This window comes from Alosa sapidissima, chromosome 8 (genome assembly GCF_018492685.1).
Source record: "Alosa sapidissima isolate fAloSap1 chromosome 8, fAloSap1.pri, whole genome shotgun sequence".
NCBI lineage: Eukaryota > Metazoa > Chordata > Actinopteri > Clupeiformes > Clupeidae > Alosa > Alosa sapidissima.
In genome coordinates, this window is record NC_055964.1 from 20,051,978 (window position 1) to 20,076,977 (window position 25,000).

General features: G+C 43.3%; 2 protein-coding genes across 2 annotated transcripts in view; both read left to right on the plus strand.

Annotated features, from left to right (window-relative positions):
• Window positions 1–11,011, plus strand: part of opn4xb (opsin 4xb) — an 11,332-nt gene extending 321 nt beyond the window's left edge. The window contains exons 2-9 of the mRNA XM_042101108.1: window positions 3,647–3,780; window positions 4,070–4,273; window positions 4,928–5,099; window positions 5,376–5,522; window positions 8,873–8,980; window positions 9,124–9,313; window positions 9,933–10,097; window positions 10,568–11,011. Of these exons, the coding sequence (XP_041957042.1) occupies window positions 3,647–3,780; window positions 4,070–4,273; window positions 4,928–5,099; window positions 5,376–5,522; window positions 8,873–8,980; window positions 9,124–9,313; window positions 9,933–10,097; window positions 10,568–10,948 (1,501 nt within the window). The 3' untranslated portion in view covers window positions 10,949–11,011. The remainder of the gene's footprint in view (window positions 1–3,646; window positions 3,781–4,069; window positions 4,274–4,927; window positions 5,100–5,375; window positions 5,523–8,872; window positions 8,981–9,123; window positions 9,314–9,932; window positions 10,098–10,567) is intronic.
• A 10,095-nt stretch (window positions 11,012–21,106) lies between these two features.
• The window catches only part of pdlim5a (PDZ and LIM domain 5a), a 62,372-nt gene continuing 58,478 nt past the window's right edge, over window positions 21,107–25,000 (plus strand). The window contains 2 exon segments of the mRNA XM_042101590.1: window positions 21,107–21,196; window positions 21,559–21,840. Of these exon segments, the coding sequence (XP_041957524.1) occupies window positions 21,742–21,840 (99 nt within the window). The 5' untranslated portion in view covers window positions 21,107–21,196; window positions 21,559–21,741.

Consider the following 25,000-nt stretch of genomic DNA (forward strand, 5'->3'; position numbering starts at 1 on the left):
AATAATAATAATAATAATAATAATGAGTTTCATATTTAGATATATAAACATTTCATGTTTGCATTTAAATGTTTTTTTTTATGGCTGTCATAGAAGACTTGAATGTACTGTACTTTAGTATTGAATGGACTGTCAATATTCCAGCTTTATGAGGAACACTTATTGGTGCTTAGCATTCTGCATTGCTGTATTACGGTGCCTTGTGCCATCCCTGTCAGTGTGTTAGCCAGATGAACACATTATGGTGCATAATCTTGTTTGACACAGTGGGCCTGTCTAGAAGCCAAGATGGATATATTATTTGCACATTTGAGACGGTTGAAAAGTTGAAAACGTTTTTACTGTAACTATTTTAAGTATAGTATTGTATAGGATCTGTTATTTCTTTTTCTTTTATGTCATATTCATGTTTACATTAGCCCTTGTTGTAATCCATGACAGTGTGGCTCCGCTACTTTTATCTTGCTTTAACACAATGCAAAGAAAATGAATTTCTTTGAATTTGGCACCACCTACTGTAGCACTGATGCGGATGCTGTCAAAGTTGCAGATGAGTATCATCAGATTTAAAAGCTTAGGACCACTCTTCGTGTGTGTGTGTGTGTGTGTGTGTCTGAGCCGGGCTGTTCAAATCTTTCTGCAGGCTCAGTTTCCTCTGAGACCTCTGTCTCTTTTTTTCACTACACTGGCAACCTCAGCCAGTCCATTCCTCTCATTGTTTGCATATAGCCTGTTGCTATTTGTTGCGCTCTTCAAATGTGTGAACTCTTGAATGCAAAGATGTGGAAGGTGAGGAACGCTCTCTGTATGTTGAGTATACTAATGGAGAAACAGTCTCAAAAATAGAGTAGAAGGATGCTACGTACTCAGAGTAAGTAGTTCTGTGTGGTTTGAGGAAAGTAATTTTAGGCAAAGTAATTTTAGGCAATCAACAAACTCACTCTTCCTTATGTGCCTCGTGAACAGTCATAACTTGTCACTAGAAGCCTGAAAAAGGCATCCTTATTCTGAAACTGATATTTAAAAGACAATCTTCAAATCTTCAGGATAAAAATCATATCAGGTATGGCATGACATAAAAATTCACAGTGATGTGACTTTTCTGTAACATATAATGACAAATTCATAAAAGCTTTTTGATTGTTTAGGATGACTGTCCGGGGATTATCTCTTGGGTTCTCTTTAATGGTATTACATTTAATTGTATCCAGAAAATAGGTCATGTTCTTGTGTTAGGCAGAACGTGTGGATTGTCCTTTAAATTCTGACACATTTTGTGTCAAATTTTTGTTTCATTTCAGTGTTTGAACACTACTACTCAAGAAAATAATTTAGTCAGCTGAAACAGAATGACAGAATGATTTTACAGTTTTTCTCAGTCGCTTTGGTACATTTCTCAAATCATCCTCAACATTTGCAAAACAGTAAGTGCATTTCTCAAATCATCCTCAACATTTGCAAAACAGTAAGTGCATTTCTCAAAACATCCTCAACATTTGCAAAACAGTAAGTGCATTTCTCAAATCATCCTCAACATTTGCAAAACAGTAAGTGCATTTCTCAAAACATCCTCAACATTTGCAAAACAGTAAGTGCATTTCTCAAAACATCCTCAACATTTGCAAAACAGTAAGTGCATTTCTCAAAACATCCTCAACATTTGCAAAACAGTAAGTGCATTTCTCAAAACATCCTCAACATTTGCAAAACAGTAAGTACATTTCTCAAAACATCCTCAACATTTGCAAAACAGTAAGTGCATTTCTCAAAACATCCTCAACATTTGCAAAACAGTAAGTGCATTTCTCAAAACAATGAATACAAATAGCAGAGCACCATGGATTACCTGCAGTTTCTTCCTTAGCCACCATCAAAATCCTTAGTTCATCTCTCAAAAAGAAATATCTGCGTCAATAAACATGTCAGTGCCATCAGAACGACAAGTCCTTGTGTCATTGTGTACGGATAAGACAGTCAAATTGCTTAGTCATGTTGTCGATAACAGTGTACTCTGGAGGGATGCTCTGAAGTAAACTATGGCTAAAGTTTTGATGACGATTTTTGTAAATTGTAGATTACACCTTAGTGTATGTGGGAGTTTGATTGCAAGAGACTGGACAAGATTCAAATGTACACTTTTACTGTACTGTTTGTATTGTAATTTGTGGACAGACCATGTCATTGCGATACAGAAAGGAAAAGACAGCACTGCTTACGTAGCACAAAGAAAAAAAGAAAAGAAAAAAAAGAAATGTGAAACATACAGTAGGACAATCTCCTTAGGGAGAAACTATACAGTGCTATAGGAATTACAGTGCAGTCTTCCTACACCTCCTGACATTCCTGTCTGTTGGGCCACAAATTCTCATCCACATCACAACAACATATTGTGACAACTTGTTCAACCATTTTGCATGTAAAGACTTATGCTATGAACTAATGCCTACATGTTGTGGGGGGTGAGACTATTCAACAGAGGCCCATTATATTACATTTTGATCAACATCACATAAGCAATTGATAATGTAGGAAACAACAGATAATTGTACATAATCATTTGCTTGGATGTACCAAAGCATTTGCAACTTGTTAAAAGAAATAAGAAACTGCTTTTTTGATGAGCACAAGTGACACAATGATGTGAAGATTGAACAGGTAGTTTTGAGAATTTCAATTCTGATCTGAGAAATGTACCAAAGCGACTGAGAAAAACTGCGTAATGAATTACGTAATGAATAATTTAATTTTACAAATGAACTCCAAGGTTGATGACGTTGTAGGCTATGTGCGTAAGTAAATAGAGAAGTGGGTTATTGGTGACTGCATAAGGAGAGGATGGAAATGTAATATACATGATGGCTGTTCTGAGAAAGTATCAGGAATTAGTGGGAAAATATCTAGAGTGTGAAAAATGACATGAACTTCTTACTGACCTATTTCCACTTATGGGATGTGTCCATATATGGTACAGACAGCGGTATGGCATTTCCTTGATGGATCTGTCCAAACACCTGCTCCATACTGAATCACTGCAATCTACCATTACTACTGTAATTTGTAGAGCCCCAAGGGCTCAGACATACATAGGTTATGCATGTAATCTCCCCTACACAAATGTAATCACATTTTTATAGAGGATCGACCTATCAATCAAACATGCTCTTGGGATTTTGTGTAAATCCACAGATAGTGGGCAGGGTTCATGGTTTCTAAAAGTGGAATGAGGGCAGCTCTATAATATTGATAGATAGATAGATAGATAGATAGATAGATAGATAGTTGGGGCAGCCGTGGCCTACTGATTAGCGCTTCGGACTTGTAACCAGAGGGTTGCCGGTTCGAACCCCGACCAGTAGGCACGGCTGAAGTGCCCTTGAGCAAGGCACCTAACCCCTCACTGCTCCCCGAGCGCCGTTGTTGCAGGCAGCTCACTGCGCCGGGATTAGTGTGTGCTTCACCTCACTGTGTTTCACTAATTCACGGATTGGGATAAATGCAGAGACCAAATATCCCTCACGGGATCAAAAGAATATATATACTTATACTTATACTTATACTTAGATAGATAGATAGACAGATTATATACAGATATTATAAAGGCTTTGGTGAAACTCTGTTGAACACCAAACTTGTTTGCCTTTGTCAGCAATAAGAAGCTGAGGAGTCTGCCTAACTACTTCATCGTCAATCTGGCCGTGAGTGACTTCCTCATGGCCTTCACCCAGGCACCCATCTTCTTCATCAACTCTCTCAACACTAAGTGGGTGTTTGGGGAAACAGGTAACTTCCATTTTTGTGTTTTTTTTCTCCTCAGACCTCACTGATTGGATTAAGTAAAACTTGTTTTATCCCTTTGCCAAGTAGTTGACAAAGACCAACATGATGAGATTTCAAGTGTGGGGACATTTGGGAACAATGGTGGATTAGTCTAACCAAAAATATGAGAATATTTTGGATGGTTTGATTGGATACATTGGTACACTCTAATGGTGTTTTCTGTGCAGCACATTTGTATGCATAACTTTAATTTGGACATACATACAGTCTGACTTGTGGCTATTTTCCCCAGGCTGTAAGGTGTATGCCTTCTGTGGGGCCCTGTTTGGCATCACTTCTATGATAAACCTGTTGGCCATCTCTATCGACCGCTACCTGGTCATCACCAACCCTCTGCAGGCCATGCAGTGGAACTCCAAACGCAGGACCACACTGGCCATAGTGCTGGTCTGGCTCTACTCACTGGGTTGGAGTCTGGCCCCACTTGTTGGCTGGAGTAAGTCATTTTAATATGATATTAACAGTGTAGTTACAGTTTATTAAGTCTACTCAACCTCACTGTATAGTTAGTGAAGTATGTTAGTAGTGCACTTCTTACTGACTAGTTAGTTAATATTGACGAGTACTAGATTGCGAACTAATATCATTCAAATAAGTCACACTAAGGAAACTTGAAGCTGAACCCCTTTTATTCCCCAATGTAAATGCTTACAACATAACTATTGCATTAAAGCTGCAGTTGGCAAGATTTTTTTTATCATATTCGCTGACACCGACACTATACTCTGACAGAACAACATAAATCAGCCGGTTTTAGAAAAAAAACATGCAGTTCTACCTCCACCTAGAGCCTGTTATTTGTTTTGCAAAAATCCACAGCTTCCAGTTCTTCTGGTCCAATCAGAGTAGGGATGTGAGATCTGACTGTCAATCACAGTCTGGTGCGCACTGACGAGCACAAACTCGATGAGAGGGTGCTCGGTGGTAGTGGTGGAGGGGCATGAGAGTTGTAAACATTCAACATTTTGGCTAAGTCCCCTCAATCTGTCAGACTTGCCAACTGCAGCTTCAACATGACACATTGGCTGAGCAGTGGAATAGAAGAGTGTGTGTAGCGAGTGAGACCTGAGGCTGCTGTTGTCCTTGGCAGGTTCCTACATCCCAGAGGGACTGATGACCACCTGCACCTGGGACTACACCACCTTCTCCGTGGGCAACAGGAGCTACACCATGATGCTCTGTTGCTTCGTGTTCTTCATCCCCCTGGGGGTCATCCTCTACTGCTATCTCTTCATGTTCTTCGCCATCCGCAACGCCGGCAGGTCAGCTGAAGGCATTTCACAGTCATGTCTCACTATGCATCACAGGGACTCTCAGACTATGAATAAAAGTAATGAATAATTAAGCAAACAATAAGGAAGTAAGGGAAAGGAAGTCAATAAGAAAGTAAGTCAGTCAAGATGTCTGTATATAGTATAAGTATATAAATTGCTTGACAGACAGACAGATAGATAGATAGATAGATAGATAGATAGATAGATAGATAGTTCTGTGCAGTTGTCTTCATCAGTGCTTGCATGTCATTTGCTCTGATGCAGGGACTTGGAGAGGCTGGGGAAATCCAGTATTCAGCAGCAGTCTATGCGTAACGAGTGGCGGCTGGCCAAGATTGCGTTTGTGGTCATCATCGTGTATGTGCTGTCTTGGTCCCCTTACGCCTGTGTCACGCTCATTTCCTGGGCAGGGTGAGTGGACCTCTGCTGACTCCCCCACCTGTCCGTCTGCATTTGGGACAAGCTGTGTTGGCGCACATACAAAACACCTCTCGGCCCTCTTTGGTGTTTGGTGGGCACCTTAGATGGATCTCAGGGAATCCTAACTAGAAGGGCACACTTTCACTATTGCTGAAATGGTATAATTGAAGGCATGGATGTAAGCACCTTCATATTATGCAGACTACAATGTCACAGTTGTCAGATCAACTTTATTGGATTTGTTGTGAGATGCTGTGCTGTTACAGTATGTGGAAGGAACAGTTGTGTCTACTATTAATATACTTCTCTTGGAAAGCTTCAATTCTATTAGATTCAGGTTTGATAGATTGTGAGTTACGTATTTTTCATACGTAAGAAAGGAGCTAGAGGTTAAAGGTACGAGGGGACAAATGAAACATGGCTGTGTGACTGTGACTAATGCAATCAAGCTGATGCCATTATGTGACTAAACCAAATCTTTGCATGGGGCTGGAGGGGGTTGTAAGGGTCCTGTCCGTGCTCCTTTGTTTGTTCCCCATGTGCTTTGTGTTTACCTGCCTGTCACCTGTCAGTGTCTCCGCCCCTCACCTGTTCCTCATTATTAGTCTGCTAGTTTAATTATGATTTCCAGCCCTGTGTTCACCTGTCTTGTTTCTTGTCCACTTGTGCCTTGTTAGCCTTGTTTAACCCCTGTGTATTTAAACCCTCTGTCTCCCTCAGTCCCCTGTCGGTCATTGATGTTGTTTCGTGGTTGTAGTGTGCATTTGCATTAAAGATTCCTGGTTTCAAGTTCAAGTGTGCCTCGTTCTCGACTTGCCCTGCGCCTCGGTCCAGCTCTCCATACTGCAACCTTGACAGAATGACCGACCCACAAACATGGAAGAAGGCAAGTTTTTTTTGTTTTAATTCCGACTTGCCGCTGCACCTAATGCCCTGGGAGCTGTTCTGGGAGGATGAAGAGGAGGGGGAAACCACTGAGGACGACTGGTCCTCTGAGGAGGATGGACCAGGTCCCTCTCCAGTCCCAGCTCCCCAACGCCCTGGGCCTGCAGTTCTTCCAGTAGCTCCAGCTCCAGTCCCTATTCCGGCTCCAGTCCCTATTCCGGCTCCAGTCCCTATTCCGGCTCCAGTCCCTATTCCGGCTCCAGTCCCTATTCCGGCTCCAGTCCCTATTCTGGCTCCAGTCCCTATTCTGGCTCCAGCTCCAGTCCCTATTCCAGCTCCAGTCCCTATTCTGGCTCCAGCTCCAGTCCCGATTCCGGTTCCAGCTCCCTCTCCGGCCCCGAGTCAGATTCCTACACCGGCTCAGGCTCCAGTCCCGACTCCGACTCCGGCTCCAGTCGCGGTTTCGACTCCGGCTCCAGTCGCGGTTTCGGCTCCAGATCTGGCTCCAGCTCCCGCTCCCGATCCAGCTCCGACTCGGGCTTCAGCTCTGACCGGTCGTCCATCGGGCCGTCCGCCTGACCCTCCGTCTCTGACCGGCCGTCCGCCTGACCCTCTGTCCCTGTCCGGCCGTCCGCCTGACCGGACAGGCCTGACCGGGCGTCCACCGGGTCGTCCACCTGATCCTCCGTCCCTGGCCAACCGTCCGCCTGACCTTCCGTCTCTGACCGGCCGTCCACCGGGTCGTCCACCTGACCCTCAGTCTCTGACTGGCCGTCCGCCTGACCCTCCTGCCGTTAGCCCCCTCCGCCCACCCTGTTTGGACCTTTTTTTTGTTTGGGCCGTCTAGAATCCGGCCCTTGGAGGGGGGGTAATGTAAGGGTCCTGTCCGTGCTCCTTTGTTTGTTCCCCATGTGCTTTGTGTTTACCTGCCTGTCACCTGTCAGTGTCTCCGCCCCTCACCTGTTCCTCATTATTAGTCTGCTAGTTTAATTATGATTTCCAGCCCTGTGTTCACCTGTCTCTTGTTTCTTGTCCACTTGTGCCTTGTTTAACCCCTGTGTATTTAAACCCTCTGTCTCCCTCAGTCCCCTGTCGGTCATTGATGTTTCGTGGTTGTAGTGTGCATTTGCATTAAAGATTCCGGGTTTCAAGTTCAAGTGTGCCTCGTTCTCGACTTACCCTGTGCCTCGGTCCAGCTCTCAATACTGCAACCTTGACAGGGGTCTACAGTACTCTCTGTCCCTGATGTTGCTTTTTTGGTGGAGCAGACTAAGTCATTCAACAGCAATAAAAACTCATTAGGTTCCACACGGTTTCACTGTTCAATTTGTGTCATTTGTTATTTATTATTATTTGTTGTAACTTATTTGTTAATTTTGAACATTATGGCTGCAGCTATTATTGGGCTAATCTCTTGCTTAGGACGCTTTTTTTAGAATCTATTGATTTACACTAATGGATATACTGCCTGACCTTATTTCAGTCTGGAAGAGCTGTTCGCTTTGAGCAACACTGGATTTAATGCACGATCTCTGCCTATATCTCTAGTCAGAACTAAATGCTCTGAGCTGAGGCCCGTTGCCTCGAGTGCGGGATTAGTGTTGGGTCAAGAGAGTAATTCTCTCCCCGCCTCATCTAAGTAGTGAGCTCCACATAAGTAGAACCTGCTCGTCCTTCAGCTACTCCATCACTTGGCTCTTGGGGAGGGCTGAATACACTGCCTCATCTGCAAACATATAATCCCTCAACTTCAGCTACATTTTCCATTCATGAGTTCAGTTGCACTGTTGTGATGTGTTTTTCACATCAGGTTAATATTACATACGTTTAGTGACAAAAACACTTAAGGAAATTCACATGTTTTTTTTAGATTTGCAGATTAGAATGAAATAGAAGACTTCGAATTAGAATAATATTTACATGACCATAATTATAATAAAATTGACTGTTGTACTGGTAATTAGGTTTGTTCATCAGTTTGTCATGTTAATTTACATATCAAGAGTTACAAATAGCATCGTATGAATCAGGATTCAGGATTGCTTATTTGATCAAATTTAAATGATTCCAGTGACAAATAAATGGCTGACTTGTCTTGTGAGCTATTGCAAGCCTAAAAACATTCATTTTAATCCTTTTGGTCCAAAACATTATAGTAACAGTAAGTTTTAGCAATGTGTTTTAGCTGTTACAATGATGTCCACAGTGATTACACAACATTTAATCTCTCTCTCTTTCTCTCTCTCTTGGTGTCTACTAATGGACCGTTTCAGTGCATCTAGCTCTGTGACACATCTCTGATACACAACTTATCATAGATAATGCTGAACTAGATACAAACTGACATCTGGCTCGTGTGGAGCTGTTGTACTGATTTGAATCCTTATCTAACCCATGATGTGATGGCGCGACTTTTGGTGGTGCATTCTGCTTCTCTCTCTGTCTTCTTGCCTTAGGTATGCCCACAAGCTGACTCCCTATTCCAAAACAGTACCTGCAGTCATAGCAAAGGCATCCACGATATACAACCCGTTCATCTATGCTATCATTCACACCAAATACAGGTGAAAACTATTGCAAAGACATCATGAAGCCATATTGCAAAAACAAAACACATTACCTATAAAAATGCTAATAAAAACATTTGGGGTTAAACCATCTCAGAATAGGATGATTTACTGTCTATTTCATTACATTTCATTCACAGGAATACCTTAGCGGAGAAGGTGCCCTGTCTTGCCTGCCTGTCACAGAAGAAAAAGAAGGACTGCTTGTCGTCCACCAACAGCGAGACGTCCGTCCACGACACTGGATTCAGCAGACAGTCGTCTGTCTGCAAGGCTAAACTCCATGCCGTGTCCTCCAACTCAACCTCAGCTACGTCCTATAGCGATGTGGTACTGTACAGCTGTATGTTTGTCAAGTGCTACAGTATGTTGGCACTCAGGCCCAAATACAACAGCTTTGCCTTGTATTGCTTGTGTCTTGAATAGAACAATTGACTTATTAAAAATAGGACAGTGATTCGTAATTAAATTTGATGGGATGGTTTGGATGCAAGACATTTTTTATGAAGTAAAGAACATTTGAAAGCATTTTTTTGCTTCATGTTTTATAAAGGAAGAAAGTTCTCCCTAGATTGTTAACTGTGAGTCTGGTTCAGGTGAGGACATAAGACGCTAAGGTTGGAGTTCACAGACGTAGGAGGAGTTGCAGAGGAAGTCAGTGTGCCAAGTGAAAACAAGCTTACATATTTTGGTGGACTTGTGTCCTTCTTTATTATTCTAAAGCCCTGTGGAAGCAGGACACTAGGAGTTGATTGGCTGGCCTCTATCCTGTTTGGAATCTCATTAAAATCATGTACAGTATCTGATGAACTAAACATTTCAACATGGCTTTTACAGAAGTTATAAACTTTTGTTTGGTTGTATAGGCCTTTTTTAATTCCTTGCCGCGTATATGGCACCTTATATAAAAGCCTAATCACATATGTTACACATCTTTTCCCCCCTTTAGGTTCACGTACTGCAGTCCGAGAAGAGGGGCGATGTAGAACTCGATGTGATGTCCCGCAAAACAGACTCCTTCAGAAGTTCGTGTTCCTTTCCCCTGCTCAAAGACCACAACAAATCAGTCAAACGGCACAAGATCAAACACCACTCCCAGGCCACTGTGGAAAAAGTAAGCATGTTTATGAGTGTTTGTGTGTATTTGTATAGTATATAGTCCATGTACTGCATGTATGTATTCTTTACCCTGAGAAGGGGTAGATGACAAATTTAGGAAGGGTTAAAGTAACTATTGCATTTTAAAATCATTATACAATTCATCTCCAGGAGTCTTAGATGTATAGTAGCCTACAACATATTCACTTTTGATGAAGACGCTTAGGAGTTCATACGCCTAAGCGTATCCATTAGAATAAAGGATTTATATTTGATCGGTGTGCCTCGGATTTTTTGACTGCCTCAGAGTCTACATCTTAAGCCTACATACAAGACAGTCACATTTTGCCTTATAACTTTTGTTGTCCGCGCTCGAAGAGCACCTGATCTTTTTAAAATATTTTGTTGACCCAACACAGCACTTGCCTTCTCCTCTCCCCTCTACTTTTTGATATCACTTTGAAACCCCTTTGCTGTTATCCACAGGAGAAGACCACCATCACAGGGTCTCTGAGTCTCTGTGATCATGACCTGGTGACCGGCACATTGAACATGGCGACTGTCCCGCTGCTGGTTGCCTCCACGGAGCCTCAGACGGGGAACTCAACCCTTGACAAGGACGGCCATCGTGATGAGAAACTCCACCGGACCACCGCCCTGGACCCAAAGTGTTACTTCCGGCCATGTTACGGCATACCCCGCATCATCATCAGCCCCACATCAGAGAACAGCCTGACTGAGGAGGCCTTGTATTTGGACGATAAGCCTGAGTTGCAGTTGAGCGACTTGGGTGAGCTGGTGTTGGACATGCAACAGTATGACTGTTCGTCTGAACTGCTTGAATCTGTGGAGAGCTTCCTATCCTGAGTCCTCCTTTTCTTGGTTTCTTAGCTGTCTACAATGTCTTGTATTTTTGTATGGAGAACAAGCAAGGAATGAATGGATTTTATATATATATTTTGAGTTTGTATTCTTAAAGAATTTACAAAAAATGAATAGTACTATTTTTACATTTATTAAAAAATGGATTAGGACATTTTAAGGGCAGTTTACTAAAATGAAAATTCACATTTGTCACATTTTAGTGTCCTGTATTCCAAGTATGTGGTTTAGTGACAAACCTGGATAAGTTAACTCAGAGTAAGTGGTAAAGCTCCTACAAAAAGGGCCCTATGGCATTGTTTTGTAAGGAGAATGAAGCCATACAGCTCTTCTATTAGGAGGTTTACCCCTTACTCTGAGTTAACTTACCCACTAGTTTAGTTTGTCACTAAACCACGTACTTGGAATACCCATTTGGTCATCTCCTTTCCCCATAAACAAATAAAAAAAGCTGTACACAACGAATACAACTACATTACAGTTTTTCTCAGTCGCTTTGGTGCTTTTTTCAGATCAGAATGAAAATTCTCATAACTATTAGTTCAACCTCCACAACATTTAGTCATTTGTGCACATCATAGTAGCAATTTCTCCTTCCTCTGAACAAATTGCAAATGCTTTTGGACATGTATCAGTTGCTTTCATACTTTTTACTCTCTTTCTCTGTTTTTTAACAGGATCATTTGCTTATGTCATGTCAGTCAAAATGAACTATACTTACGGATGCTGAATAGTCGTTCCCAATAAAACTAATAGTCTTCATTTCATTGCTTGAGTCATTACATACAAAATTGTTGAACAAATGGCTGTACAAGTAGTTTTCAAATGGCTGTACAAGTACTGTATAGTGCTGTCTTGCTGTCTTGATTGCTTTTACCTGCTTAAGTAAACTAGAACCCACTTGGTCTTCATGACTACTTTCTTTGCACAGCGGAAGTCATCTCTTGCGAATGTGTTCACACATTTTCATTGGGTTTACACATTTCTCACACCCTTTTGCAAAACAGTTAACACAGGTGTCATTCAAAAGCCCCAAACTCTATTGGTTTTCCCATGCTAAACAAAAGGAAAACATCTTTTCACAGGTGGTATAGATTACTTGCATAAGTCTGAATCTCTAATACACCTGTGTGAAACTCCTTTGCACAATTCTTCAATCAGCAATCATTCATTATCCATAAGAGATGTCTGTTCTGTGTTGCTATTTGCAAGTGTGGATCTAATGCACATTTAGACAAAGTACTGTATTGCCTATTTGGTGGAGAAAACAGTACAAAAGGTGTTTACTGTAGGTCTATTTCGATGAAAAATGACAAGTTGTAGTTCAATGAAATTTACTGTATCTTGCTAGGTATTTACTGTATGTCTTACATGTCAATGGCAGTTACATCTTGGGAGGAATGAATAAATTATTTTTTTATTCAGTACATTTTGTCTTTTCACAGTTTTTTCTGATAGGCCTACCAGAAAAATGAGAAAGTAATGGAACACACATAGCAAAAATGCTCATTTTGAGAACTAGATTTTGCATTTTGTTGTCCAGTGTGTAATGATTGATTAAAGAGTGTTTTTTAATTGGCAACAAGTTGTAGTGTTTGAAGGCAAGATTTGCTTTTGCTGCATGTTTTAAGTGTTTTGAGAGAGTAACAGCCTTTTGCAAGCAAAATGTGTCATTTTGTCCAGAGTGCTTTTGTTCAGACACGGGTGTTAACTGTTTTGAGAATGTGATTTCAGGTATCAAAATGATCGAGAAAAACTGTAATAGTGATGTGAGAAAAGCACCGAAGCGACTGAGAAAAACTGTATTACAAGTATGGAAAATGGACTTCATACTGAAGTATCTATCCATTTCACTAAATTAATTAGTTCAAATGAATGTTGTTAAAATGTTATTTTATTTTTGGATATATCTCATTTTCTGTTGTAAATAAATGGAAAGGTATGGTGATTGTATGAATCTCTCAGTACCGTTTAAGTTCAGTTCTTTGAATCAAATGTCATGGAAAAATTTCCAGGGTAATTTAAATTTACAGTACATGGATATTTTCAAGATCAAAGTATAAGTGCTTGACATTAGTTTGTGTACTTCAAAATATGTGATTATGTTGGATAACTGTTTATTACTAATAGCAACGATTTCCGGGACATCGAAACACCGGGGCACATGAACCTTTGTGGGCATGTACTGTAGCCCCACTAGATGTATGTACACACATAAACACACACACACACATGCACACACACACACACACACACACACACACACACACACACACACACACACAGGCAGGAATGTACGCATACCCACACACATGCATGCGCGCGCACACACACACACACACACACACACACACACACACACGCACACACACACACAGAAGCACACATACAGTACACAAAGGCAAACACACACATGCACACACTCATTTACATACACAACAATTGCAAGAGATGGAGTAGGAAATGGAGACAAATTGACTAGCGTGATTCATTTTTGCAGAGAGAATGTGCAGGACTGAGCAGTGGTCATATTTTTTATTATATTTGTGTATTTTATTACACATCATTAAGTTATAATCATTTTTAATGACAGCTGTTTGTTTCTGTCAAACAGTTTTTGTCCATGCCAACAGATTTTCTATAAATATGCCAAAAAAGTATTGTAGGCTATGATGATGTAACTTATTTAACCAGGCTTACTTAAATGGTTAACCCAAGGAACAATAATACACACTTTAAATATTGAATACAAATATTGAACCTTAAATGGCGAGAAAAATACATTTGTTTAGTAGTCCACTATCCTATAGCAGTCATATAGGCCTATTTGAGAATTGTCAATAAACATTGCCATATTTTTTTCCTTCCATTGATGTAGATTAAACAAACAAACGATAGACTATATTTCAAGAATGTTTAATTAGTAGGCCTCATGAAAGAAAACACTTAGTCTTACCCTGATGGTGAAACTACCCACATGAAAGGCCTATATTAAACTGTAGAATTTGCCAGTACTTTGTAAACACAGTAGGCCGGGCTATGACACGCTTTCTTTCGCTCGTCTTAATTCATCAAACACGTTCAGCCGTCATTAATGCTGAATCATTATGAACATCGCATTATGATTGGTCACTGACCCGAAACACAAGTAATCCCTCAGGGGTAAAAGGCCTCAGCAGCTTCCCCTTCCTCCCTGAGCCTCAGAGAACATCAGCGGCCTTCGAAACCGCTCAGGTGAACAACGCTGGCCCGCGGCCGTCACTCTCTTTGAAGCGCTGGCAATCTCTGTTCCGATTAGAGGCTTATTCGCCGGGAGGATCGTTGTTTGCGATGGGAACAGCCCATACATGGAAGATTCGAACGCTACTGCAGGTGTTGCCACTGTGACACTGAAGTCATGCAGTAAATCCCAGAAATGATTGGAATGAGAGAATGTTGAAAGGTTGCTTCAGGGTGCCAAGAGGCACATGTTGGATGACTAAGGATGTAATAATATGAAAGTAGGATGATAGCATGGTAGGCCTAGGCTATGATTTTTTGATTCTGACCTTAGAGATATGATTGACCCTCCGAAGTGTTTGGTGTATCTGTGTGGACATTTCAGGGAATCATCTATTCATGCATTAGATGATTTATTTAAGTTATTTAAACAAACATGTTTTGAAGTAGCCTTATTCATCTGTCCTCATGGGATGATTGGCATGACAACATACAAGAGGATATGTATGTAATTGGCCACCAGAGGGCAATAGAAACACCTAAAATATGTTGGCCATGCCGTGACCTTGAGCCTAAGATTTTGCCAACCAGAAAGATCATATCCTATAAATCGCATATTTCCCTTTACTCATATAAAAAAATTGCGTGCATATGTTAACATTTCTGAACTCTTTTGAAATGTGAAGTGATTAAAGTTATATCACCGAATTGCTTGAATGATAATAGGCTACCAGAGAATGGCTATTAATGAGAGAATTTACAACAAATTGTTGTCAGAACAAATGTACAACAAATTGTTGTGAATCTCATATTTCTTTAGCTGTCTAGAAAAGTTAATACAACACGGTCTCACTCGCCGTGGTGGTTAATATTAAAAGTAGAATTGACACCATGAGACAAATTTGTGTTGCGAAAAACAGGTTTTTCAGCATTTTGTTTGCTCATTGCATTTCTTTTCATAGGAGGGTTCCAAAGGTGTGATGAGATAGGGATGGATGACATCACTCTCGGGGGCTTCTGCTGACTTGGGTTATGTGATCACAGTGCAGGAATACCTGGGAGGTGAGGTCAGTAAGAAGACCAAGCTTGCGACACTATACTGTTCGTCTGTGTGGACTGAAGTTCCTCCACTGATACCCCCCCCCCCCCCCCTTTCACAAACAAACCCCTTCCAAACACACGCACGCAGACACACACACACACACACACACACACACACACACACACACACACACACACACACACACACACATGCCCACACACACATTTCCACCACATTTATTTTTCCTGGAATGGACTTTTTGTGGGGACCTCACTGTCATAAACTACTTGTTGTTTTGCAAATAATAAAAAATAGCCTGTATCCCATGGAAATCTCGAAAATAACTATAAAAATATTATACAGTAACTGGACCCATTAAAAAAGGGTATCTTTTCTATGTTAATGACTGTAGCCTAGGCTACTTATTGAGGTAGACTCAATAAGTAGCCTAGGCTACAGTCATTAACATAGAAAAGAAACTCAACTGAGATCCAACATTTAAATGTACAATTTTTGACTTTAGTTTAAAATTGTACATTTAAATGTTGGATCTCAGTTGAGTTGGGTTTTAGATTAAGCATGCATTGCATTTATTGACTGGCTATGTTGTGTCCAGGGCACTGCCCCCCTCACATGACGTAATGTATGGAGCATATTCACCACCCCGCGACTGCTGGATGGAGTTTGAAGCGGAAGCTAGATTGGTCCGACGCACAGGGCTCAGCTGTTCCCATTCATAGGCGACCGCTATAAGGAGAACTCATCTTGAAGTAACACTAACCATCCAACTTATCAAGGTGAGTGACTATGATATAGGTAATGCTACAGCATGAGCGTAATAAACGTGAGAGGAGTCTTTATCAAACGGCAATGATAGCGGGACTGCGGAACAAGTGCACGGAATGGTCCCAGTAGAGAACCCTGTCCCATCCAGATTTGTACAAGCGAATGACTCGTGGGTTCAACGATTTATGTAATATTTCCTGGCAGTTAGGATTTCTGAATATAAATAAATTGAAAGTTCACTGACTGTATATTTTGCCTCATGAAGTAGCCTAAATCTCGGTTTAGTCATTAGGTGCCATTCAGGATGTCCCGTGTGTGATGGGGACGCTATTGTTTGACATATTCTGTAGCCTATGTATTTTGTTACCTTTTTCCATGCATAACGATGTCAGATTTGTCACATTTTCTGTGTTTGTGGGAATTTAATATTTACAAAATAGCATTAGCTCACCATGTCAACGGACACAAACATGCGCTATAATTTACTTTTATGACGGATTCAGTATGTGAAGTCAATTTAGTGTCAATTTCTTTGAACAGTTTATTCAAACTCCACACTCAAAGTAGAGTAAAGTAAAGTAACACAGTGGCAACAGTCATCAACATCGGAAGATACTGTATTTTAGAGGCTTAGCTGAAAAAAAAACCCCAGCAAGAACAGTTTAAAGAATTCACACACATTATATAGAGACTTCTGACAACTGTAAATGTGGCCAACAATCTATTTGTTGAAGATGCATGGTGTCACAAATCTCATAAAATGTTACATGGCTATATCTACACAAACTAGTCTTTCATTATAGTTGATTTTCTAGGTATTGCATGCTTACCACGAGAGAAAAGATATAGCCTTCACTGTGTGTTAATGTGCGCATGTGTATGTGTGTGTGTGTGGGTTTGTGTGCATGCATGTGTGTGGGTTTGTCTGAAAGAGAGAGTGACTGTGTGTGTGTGTGTGTGAACGAGTGAGAGACAGAAAGAGAGCAGGTGGAGTTGATAGAACCAAAAAAAAAATGAATCTACGCTCCAGGCAATCTACTCTGACAGCCTGAAGATGTCTGGTGCTCGGCACAGGGCTGCTCTGCTGAAAACACGCTCTCAGTTATCTAGTGTTGAAAGCTGCTCTGTTCGCCATGAGCCGTCACCACTAGCCTGCAGCACACACACATGCGTGCTTTGGGAGAGGGATGGGGGGAGCCCACGTGGACCTGCCTGTCTGCCACACACACACACACACACACACACGCACGCACGCGCACACACATACGCACGCGCACATGCACACACACACACACACACACACACACACACACACACACACACACACACACACACACACATAAAGTCCTCTAGGCTCAGCAGTCCCCTGGTCTATCTCATGCGTCTGCTGGATGAGAGCCATCAGTCTTTTAGTGCATCGCTCTAGGAATAACTCCAACCTCATGATACCTCCTGCAGCTCATTTCTCTCTGGGGTCTGGTCTCGCCAACTAAACAATTGGGATTTGATTTTGAGCAGAAGAGACATACAGTCGCACTAAAACCCCTCTCCTGCGTTAGACGAAAGCCGATACTTTGACTTGGACGTTTGGGCACATGACCATCCACGCAGCCTGAATTGTTGACAGAGAGTATCAGATTTCCCGAGAGAGAAAATGCAAATGGCACCGCAACAGTCAATCACGGCAGCGCTCACGGAGTTCAACGGATGAACCTTGTCTGCTCTGTGGGGAGGCCCGGGCTGTATGTGGTGAGCTACACTTGGTCTGAACCCAGGGGTAGCCCCAATCCCCCCACCCCCCCAAGCTGATGTGGAGCTGAAGCCGATGCCTTGTTAGGTGGGAGCAGAAGTGGACAACAGTGATGTATTTGGAGTGAGAGGGCCTCCTGCACAACAGCAAACACAAAGCAGCTGCTATCTCCACTTGGGGGAAACGTGAAGACGAATATTGGGATTGGCACACAAGATAGGCTGCAGCCCAGTTAAGACCGACGAATTTCGGTTTCTGTGGTTTGATGTATGTGCCGGCATCACATTGTTTTGTGGACTTGGCCCAAATCTGACCATAAGGACTATGAATAGAAAATGATTGTCGGGGATTGTAATTGATTCCATTTAGAATATTGATATAAGGGATTTGGTTGTATCTGCTTACTGACAGATGCTTTGAGAACAAGTGCCCCTGGATGAAGTACATTTTTTCCATCACATGTAAGCTGTTGCTCAGAGGGAGAGAGAGAGAGAGAGAGATAGAGAGAGATGGTGGAAGAGATAGAGAGAAAGAAAGAATGAAAAAGAAAAAGAAAGAGAGAATGATTGTAGCTAGAGATGAAAGAGAGAGAGAGCGGTGAAGTGGGTGAAATGATTAATAGAGAGCACTAAAGGGAATTCAGACATATTCATCTCCCAAGGTTTCCCTCAAGTGCCAGCCAATGACAGTTTGATTTCACGTTCCAGTCTTTTGACTCGTTGTAGGCCAGGCCAGCGATGCATAAGGCATAACAATAACCAACTAGTTATGGTAATGCACACTCAATGCTCCCTCATTTTCAGACGTCTCACCCACAGGAACACATGGAACACATCGACTTCTGGACTCCCACGATTTTTCCCTCTCAGCAAAACAAAAACAACAACAACAGAATTCATTGGTTTTGAGTTTGTTCTCCATAACTTCCCAAAAGGAATGCCATTATCCATTGCCATTAATGGAGAGATAATAAATAAATACTTTTTGCTTTGTGGTGTTCTCTGTGTGCGTCAGCGGCCTCTGTCTTGAATTGAAACCCAGCATTAACATGAGAGATGGGGAGGCACGTCCCCCAAAGCAGGAGAACACTCTAGATTTGTCCACCCCTCCCCTTCTTGTGTGACAAATGTGTGTGTGTGTGTCTGTGTTTAGGAGCCTGGAGGGCTAGAGGACATGTGAGGGTGTGTGTGGCGGGGGAGGAGGTCACGTGTTTGTGTGTGTATATGTGTGTGTGTACGTGTGTGTGTGTGTGTGTATACTGTATGTGTGTGTGTGTGTGTGGGTGCGTGCGTGCGTGTTAGGGTGGGCAGGGGTCGTTCTCCTTAACATCCATATTAATGCAGTCAGGATGGAGGAGGGATTAACAGAGCTTAGGTCTGGGGGGGGGGGGCACGGTGCGATCAGATGGCTAGACTGACAAATGCATCGTTAGGACACGGGGTCCTCCTCTCACCCCCGAGCGCCCCACAGAAGGGGCTGTGCGCTGGGCCGCTCGATCTCCTCTCCTCATCTCATCTCGTCTCAATCTCAGGCTGTTGTTCCTGGACACCGGCCAACTTTCCCTCTGGGCAGAGCTTAAACAAACAAACGCACAGACCCCTCGGGACGGGGGGAAGAGAAAAAAAAACCCCATTGACATAATTTTCCTGTTGTATTATTTTACCCCCTCCTCATAAACAGAAACTGCATTTTTTTGGTCTTTGCTTTGTGGTATTATTTATTTATGCCCCTGCACCGGCGCGTGTAGACACGCTCCATAATCCCATACCTTGGCTTCATCTATCTGCGCCCACAGAAAAGCCCCTTGAATTGTTCTCCTGGGCCCCAGCTGTTACCTTTGTGGGGAGAATAAATGGGATGTGCACAGAAGGTTTGAATCTACTTATTGGGGGCGAGTGCATGGAACCCAGGGCCGAGCAGCATGTGTTCCCTAAAGCCTCTTTTGTTTGGCGTGGATCATTTATTAAATGTCATTTAAAGCGCCGGGCTCTCGTGCCTTTTTCAGACGGACAAGGCCAGGTTGTAGATAGAAGCGGAGATAAATCGGGCTAATTAAATAAGCTTTTCAGCGGTGTAATTACGGAGATGGAGCATTTGATCTTCGGTCGATGTTAAAAGAGAGCCATTTTTTTGTTAGTCTCATATCCATTGCCAGAGGCCTTGGTCCTGAACACACGGAGAGCGATCCCTTCAGGAGCCATGAAACAGCACGCTCTCTTGCTGTGTTATCCGGACAAATGAAAGTGTTATGATGAACCGGCTATTAAATCCGCTTTTTCCTCTCAGTGCGGACATCTTTTTTTATTTCCAGGGACTGTTAGACTGACCTTTATTGTATTTATGTAATCCTTATTGGCATTCTGTGAGTGTCTCACTTCAGCCATGTGGACTGGCCAGTGCTCAACCCCCCCCCCCCCCCCCCCCCCCCCCTTGGGCTGTGCAGTCTTTGCCTTGCGCACCGTTTGACCTCCCCTTCTGATGAGAATCTCACCTGCTCTTTGTCTCCGTCCCAAAATTGCCACGTTCATTTCCCCTTCCTCCCCACCCACGCCTGCTTCCCTCCACCTCCTCGGAGGTGTCATGTGACCCAGCCAGCCGCAGGGTTCACAGGGACACCAGAGGGACACAGCGTACGTACAGCTCCCTCATCCAATAGCATCTAACCTAAGCACAATACCAGGGAAATGGTGCGAGGTCAACTTGATCAAATGACTTGTCCTCTAACTGAAGGTCTCCTTCAATGGCAAATAATCAAATTATGGAAAGGGCCTGGGACCAATATCACATACCTCATAGAGAGAAGAAAGGGCATGTCTGGTCATGCTGAGAGGCACATATTATGTGGTATTGTGTTTCCATAAAACGGACAGTAAGCTTTGATGAAAGCCCAATCAAAATCCAACATTGCTGGGTGGTTGAGCGCACAGGGCGAGTTATGAACTTGGCCTCGTGCATGACTGCCACTATATTGGGTCTCTGATGAAAATCAACTCAATAGCATCCCTCAGATCGAGCCAAGAGGGGGAGAGAGCGAGCGGGTTAGAGTGGCGGGCGGCTCATATCGACTGGCCATATCGTGCCCTCGCTCCCGTCTGCGGCTGCTGTTGTGGAACATTCTTCTCGTAGAGCCTTTAATCTGGGCCTTGGGAAAGTTTTTGTTTGGGCTGCGGCAGGTTTATGTTGGTTTCACCTTAAATGAAGCAGCCTTGCTGAGTCCTTGTTCTTAAAATATCTGGCTGTAAGCTCGGCCCTCAAACCCACCCACCCACCCACCCCACCTGCCCTCCCCTCGGCTGGTGGGCGGTATAAAGTGCCTCGGCCCCTGCCATCCGAATCAATGTGGAGGGTTTGAAGGGAAGTCTGGTGAGCACACTGAGTTAATGCAGCAGTACCTGCAGGGAACAGTATTACCACCTGGAATCCTATTTACCCAGAGGTACAGGCCTCTCTTTTTGGATATTTTGCTTCACCATCTGTCGAGGGTTTCACAACAGAATAGATTTGTATTGTACTTTACTCTCTGGATTAGAATTGTGTTGTATGTTTCTACCAGGTACTCTTCACTGGATTTATTTAATTTGTCTCGATTGTATAAAATGGTATTTAATTGAATTTCTTAATTCGTCAAGAATTTAACTGTTAACAGTTAAACAGTTGTTGTTAACAGTTGTTCAGCTAACTAACAAAGAGTGTTTTACTCCTTTATATGTGCTTAAAGCCGTATAATTTTGTTTTGTCTTTCATGTCACATAATGAGAAGTTTTATTCACTACATTAAATATGCTGATGTTTCCACAGAGTTCATCCATCATTTCCATAACAACGGACTGATTAAGCAGCTGTCCCTCTCCTCCCCCTCAGCACGTGCAACTGAAAGTGGACCCAGAGAGGCACTACGTGCGGGCACCTGCATCTGTCCTGAAGAGCCCAGACCCCCAACACAGAGAGAAAGAGAGAGAGAGAGAGAGAGAGCGAGAGACCATGAGCAGCAACTACAGTGTGTCCCTGCTGGGCCCCGCACCCTGGGGCTTCAGACTGCAGGGGGGCAAAGACTTCAACATGCCCCTCACCATCTCCAGGGTGAGTCCCCGCTGTGTGTCTGTGTGTGAATGCCCTAGTGCTAACCAGGGCTCTTCCTTTTATCTGGGTCTCTCTCTCTCTCTGTCTGCTACTCTCTCCCTCTCTCTCTCTCTCTCTCTCTCTCTCTCTCTCTCTCTCTCCTTCTCTCTGTTTATATCCACCCCCCAGCCCCGTTATTCCCTCCTCCCGTCTCATATAGCCGGATATCCCAGAGCGCATTGGTTAGAGGAGCTATTGCGTGGTGATTATCAGTGTTACCCTTCTGTCTCCCCTGACTGATCCCCTTTTAACCCACCCCGACACCCCCCACAACCCACTGCCCCCCCCCCCCCCCCCCCCCCGGCCACCCCCGGACTCCACGCCCTCACGTCACACAGATACCAGGAACCCAGGAATGACAGACATCCCCGCAACACCATCTGGCAGCTGAGTGATGAAAAAAGGCACAGTGATTGATTTTCCTTAACCCCCACCTCCCCACTCCCCACTGCTTACACTCCCCTCTACTCGTTCACTCACTCTCTCTCTCTCTCTCTTTTTCTCTCAGTGCAGCAGCACTGAAACATATGCTGGCTCTTTGGAAAGAGAGAGAAAGAGAGAAGTAGAGAGAGAGAGAAAGAGGGAGGGAAGAGAGGCAGAGAGAGAGGGGGAGAGGGAGGAGAAGAGAGAGAGGTTTCTGTTTTTTTTGTCTTTGATCCTTTAGCCTCCCCGTTGTCCATTATTTAAGTGAGAGAAACACAAACTACTACATTATTCACAGAATAATCCCCCATAGGACCCAGTGGTCAAGCGTGGTCAATGTATATGTACGTTTTTAAAATGGGCTAAAATACCACCGTGGCACAATTACAATTATGGAAGTCTTAGTGTACCCTACAAGAGGTCCAAAATCAGTATTATTCTTCTGTCTGTGCAATCAGGGCTTGCGTGAGAGTGGGTCAGCTTTCTCGCTCTGGTCTGCTCTGGCTCTCATCATAACTCTGGCTGATGGCCGTGCGGAGAGGGTGCCACAGACTGATGAATGGTCACTGTGCCCCTTCACGGTTGCCATGTCTGTGTTGATGTTGTGCATGCGATATTCTTTTTTGCTAACCTTTAGCAATCTTCTCGAGTGGGGACTGGTATTTCCTCTTGTCTGTAAGCCAGTCACTTTTGTCTTCCTCCGTCCTCCCTCCCTCTCTCGCACACACTCATTCACTCACTCACTCTTTCTCCCTTTCTCCATCTTACTATCTCTCTCTCCTCTTATTCTCACTCTCATTCTGTTTCCCCCTCTCTCTGCCTTTCTCCTTCCCTCTCTCTCTCTCCCCTTCTCTCTCGGGTTTCTCTGATGGATTTTGGGTACCTGAGAGCGCTGGACTGGACTCAGTGGCAAACAACAAATGGCCTTTTCTTTCTGTGGTCAAACAGATGGTCAAACAGCCCACACTATCTCCATCCACTCCACTTGTATCACAGTCCAGAACAGCCCCCGCTGAGGACAGAGCTGGGAATATCTGAGGTCCGTCTGCTTCTCCTCTCCCTCTCTTTTTCTTTTTATAGACCATAGCAGACTTGGGGGCAATAATACGAGCAATCCACTGCTGGCAGTGTGCACTAGGAGTCAATTTCTGCCTCACACTCAAATGCCAGGTGGATTCTCTCTCCTCACAAGTGGGGATGAGAGCTTGATTGCTTTTTTGGATAGGGCCCGGTGGTTTGAGTTCAGAGCCCAAATTATAAGCCTTGGAAGTAATTGTCTGTTGTCTCTTTGGCAAGTGGAGTTAGTTATGTCAGTCACCAGCAGATGGAAAAAGCATCGAGAAGAAAGGTTTGAGTGCATTGGGCAGAGATGTGTAGAAATGTGTCGACATTCAGAGAAACAAAAGGATAGAGGAGAAAAAAGGGAAAAAAAAGACAGCTGGAGGGTAATGTGAGTGAGGGACAGAGAGGAGAGCGTGGCGAAAGTCTGCGCTGGTCGGTGATGTCATTCTACGATGTGGCCTGGAGTCCCTAGTCAGATTTGAGCGAAGACATTACTCATGCTTCATAAAAGCTATTGTTTTTGGTGTATAGTGCACTAAAACCAGCCACCCATTTTATACGCACGGCAGAGGTTAGCCTTAGATCTGTTATGGAAAATAGCTACGCATTCCTCTGAAGAAGATGAGGATGAGGAGAGGATGAAGAAGTCTTAGCGATGATGAGAATGTCGATGATAGTGAATTTGAACATAATATTAATGCTGAAGAAAGAAATGAATCCATCGAAAGTGTTATGTGATGTGCGTCAGCTGTTACTTCATTTCAACAGCAATCCATTCTCTGGTCATACTCCAAAAAGTCCAGAACTAATTTTCCCAAATCTGTCATGTCCTACAACCATGTTATTATCATACACATTTTGTACACTCTGCGTCTCAGCTATGATGTAGCCCAGCAATGCTTTTGGGAGACGCAACGTTAAATGGTTTTGCAACTCGTCTTGTAAGACGTCTGACAATAAACAATCTATCACTTCACAGGGAGTGACATACAAAGAAAATTCTTATGAGGGTGATTGAATGCACACGATGTTGAGATTTTATCCTGTCTGTAAAAAAAGCCTTGTTGGTCTCTGAAGGGAGTTGGCTGGGGAGTGAGTTTGGACATAACCGTGTGAGATTTATAAGCCCACTGCCACTCTGAAGCACGGGGACAGGCACCGTTTGGGATTGCGGTCCGGCGAGGGCGGAAAAGCCCTTGGCACACACGCACACACACACAAACACACACACACACACACACACACACACACACACACACACACACACACACATACACACACACACACACACACACACACACACACACACACATATACACACATGTGGTAGTGATGCTCTTGGAGAGAGCTGCTGACAAAGAGGCTTAGTTTGGTGGTGTTGCATGTCGAGGATCAGTAAAAACTCCCATGGACAGAACAAGGACTTCTGTGTCCAGGCCCTTTGGTCTGCGGTCAGTGCAGCTATGCTTGGTAGGCGCACATTTTGCACAAGGCCACGGCCAGCCCTGCACTTTCTCACACCACACAGACAGTTTGTTCGTCTGTCCAGCTGTCCGAGCTCTAAATTAAACATGATTGAGTCTTCACAGTGTACTACTGTATGAAAAAAAGAATATTTGAATCGATTTAAGTGGTA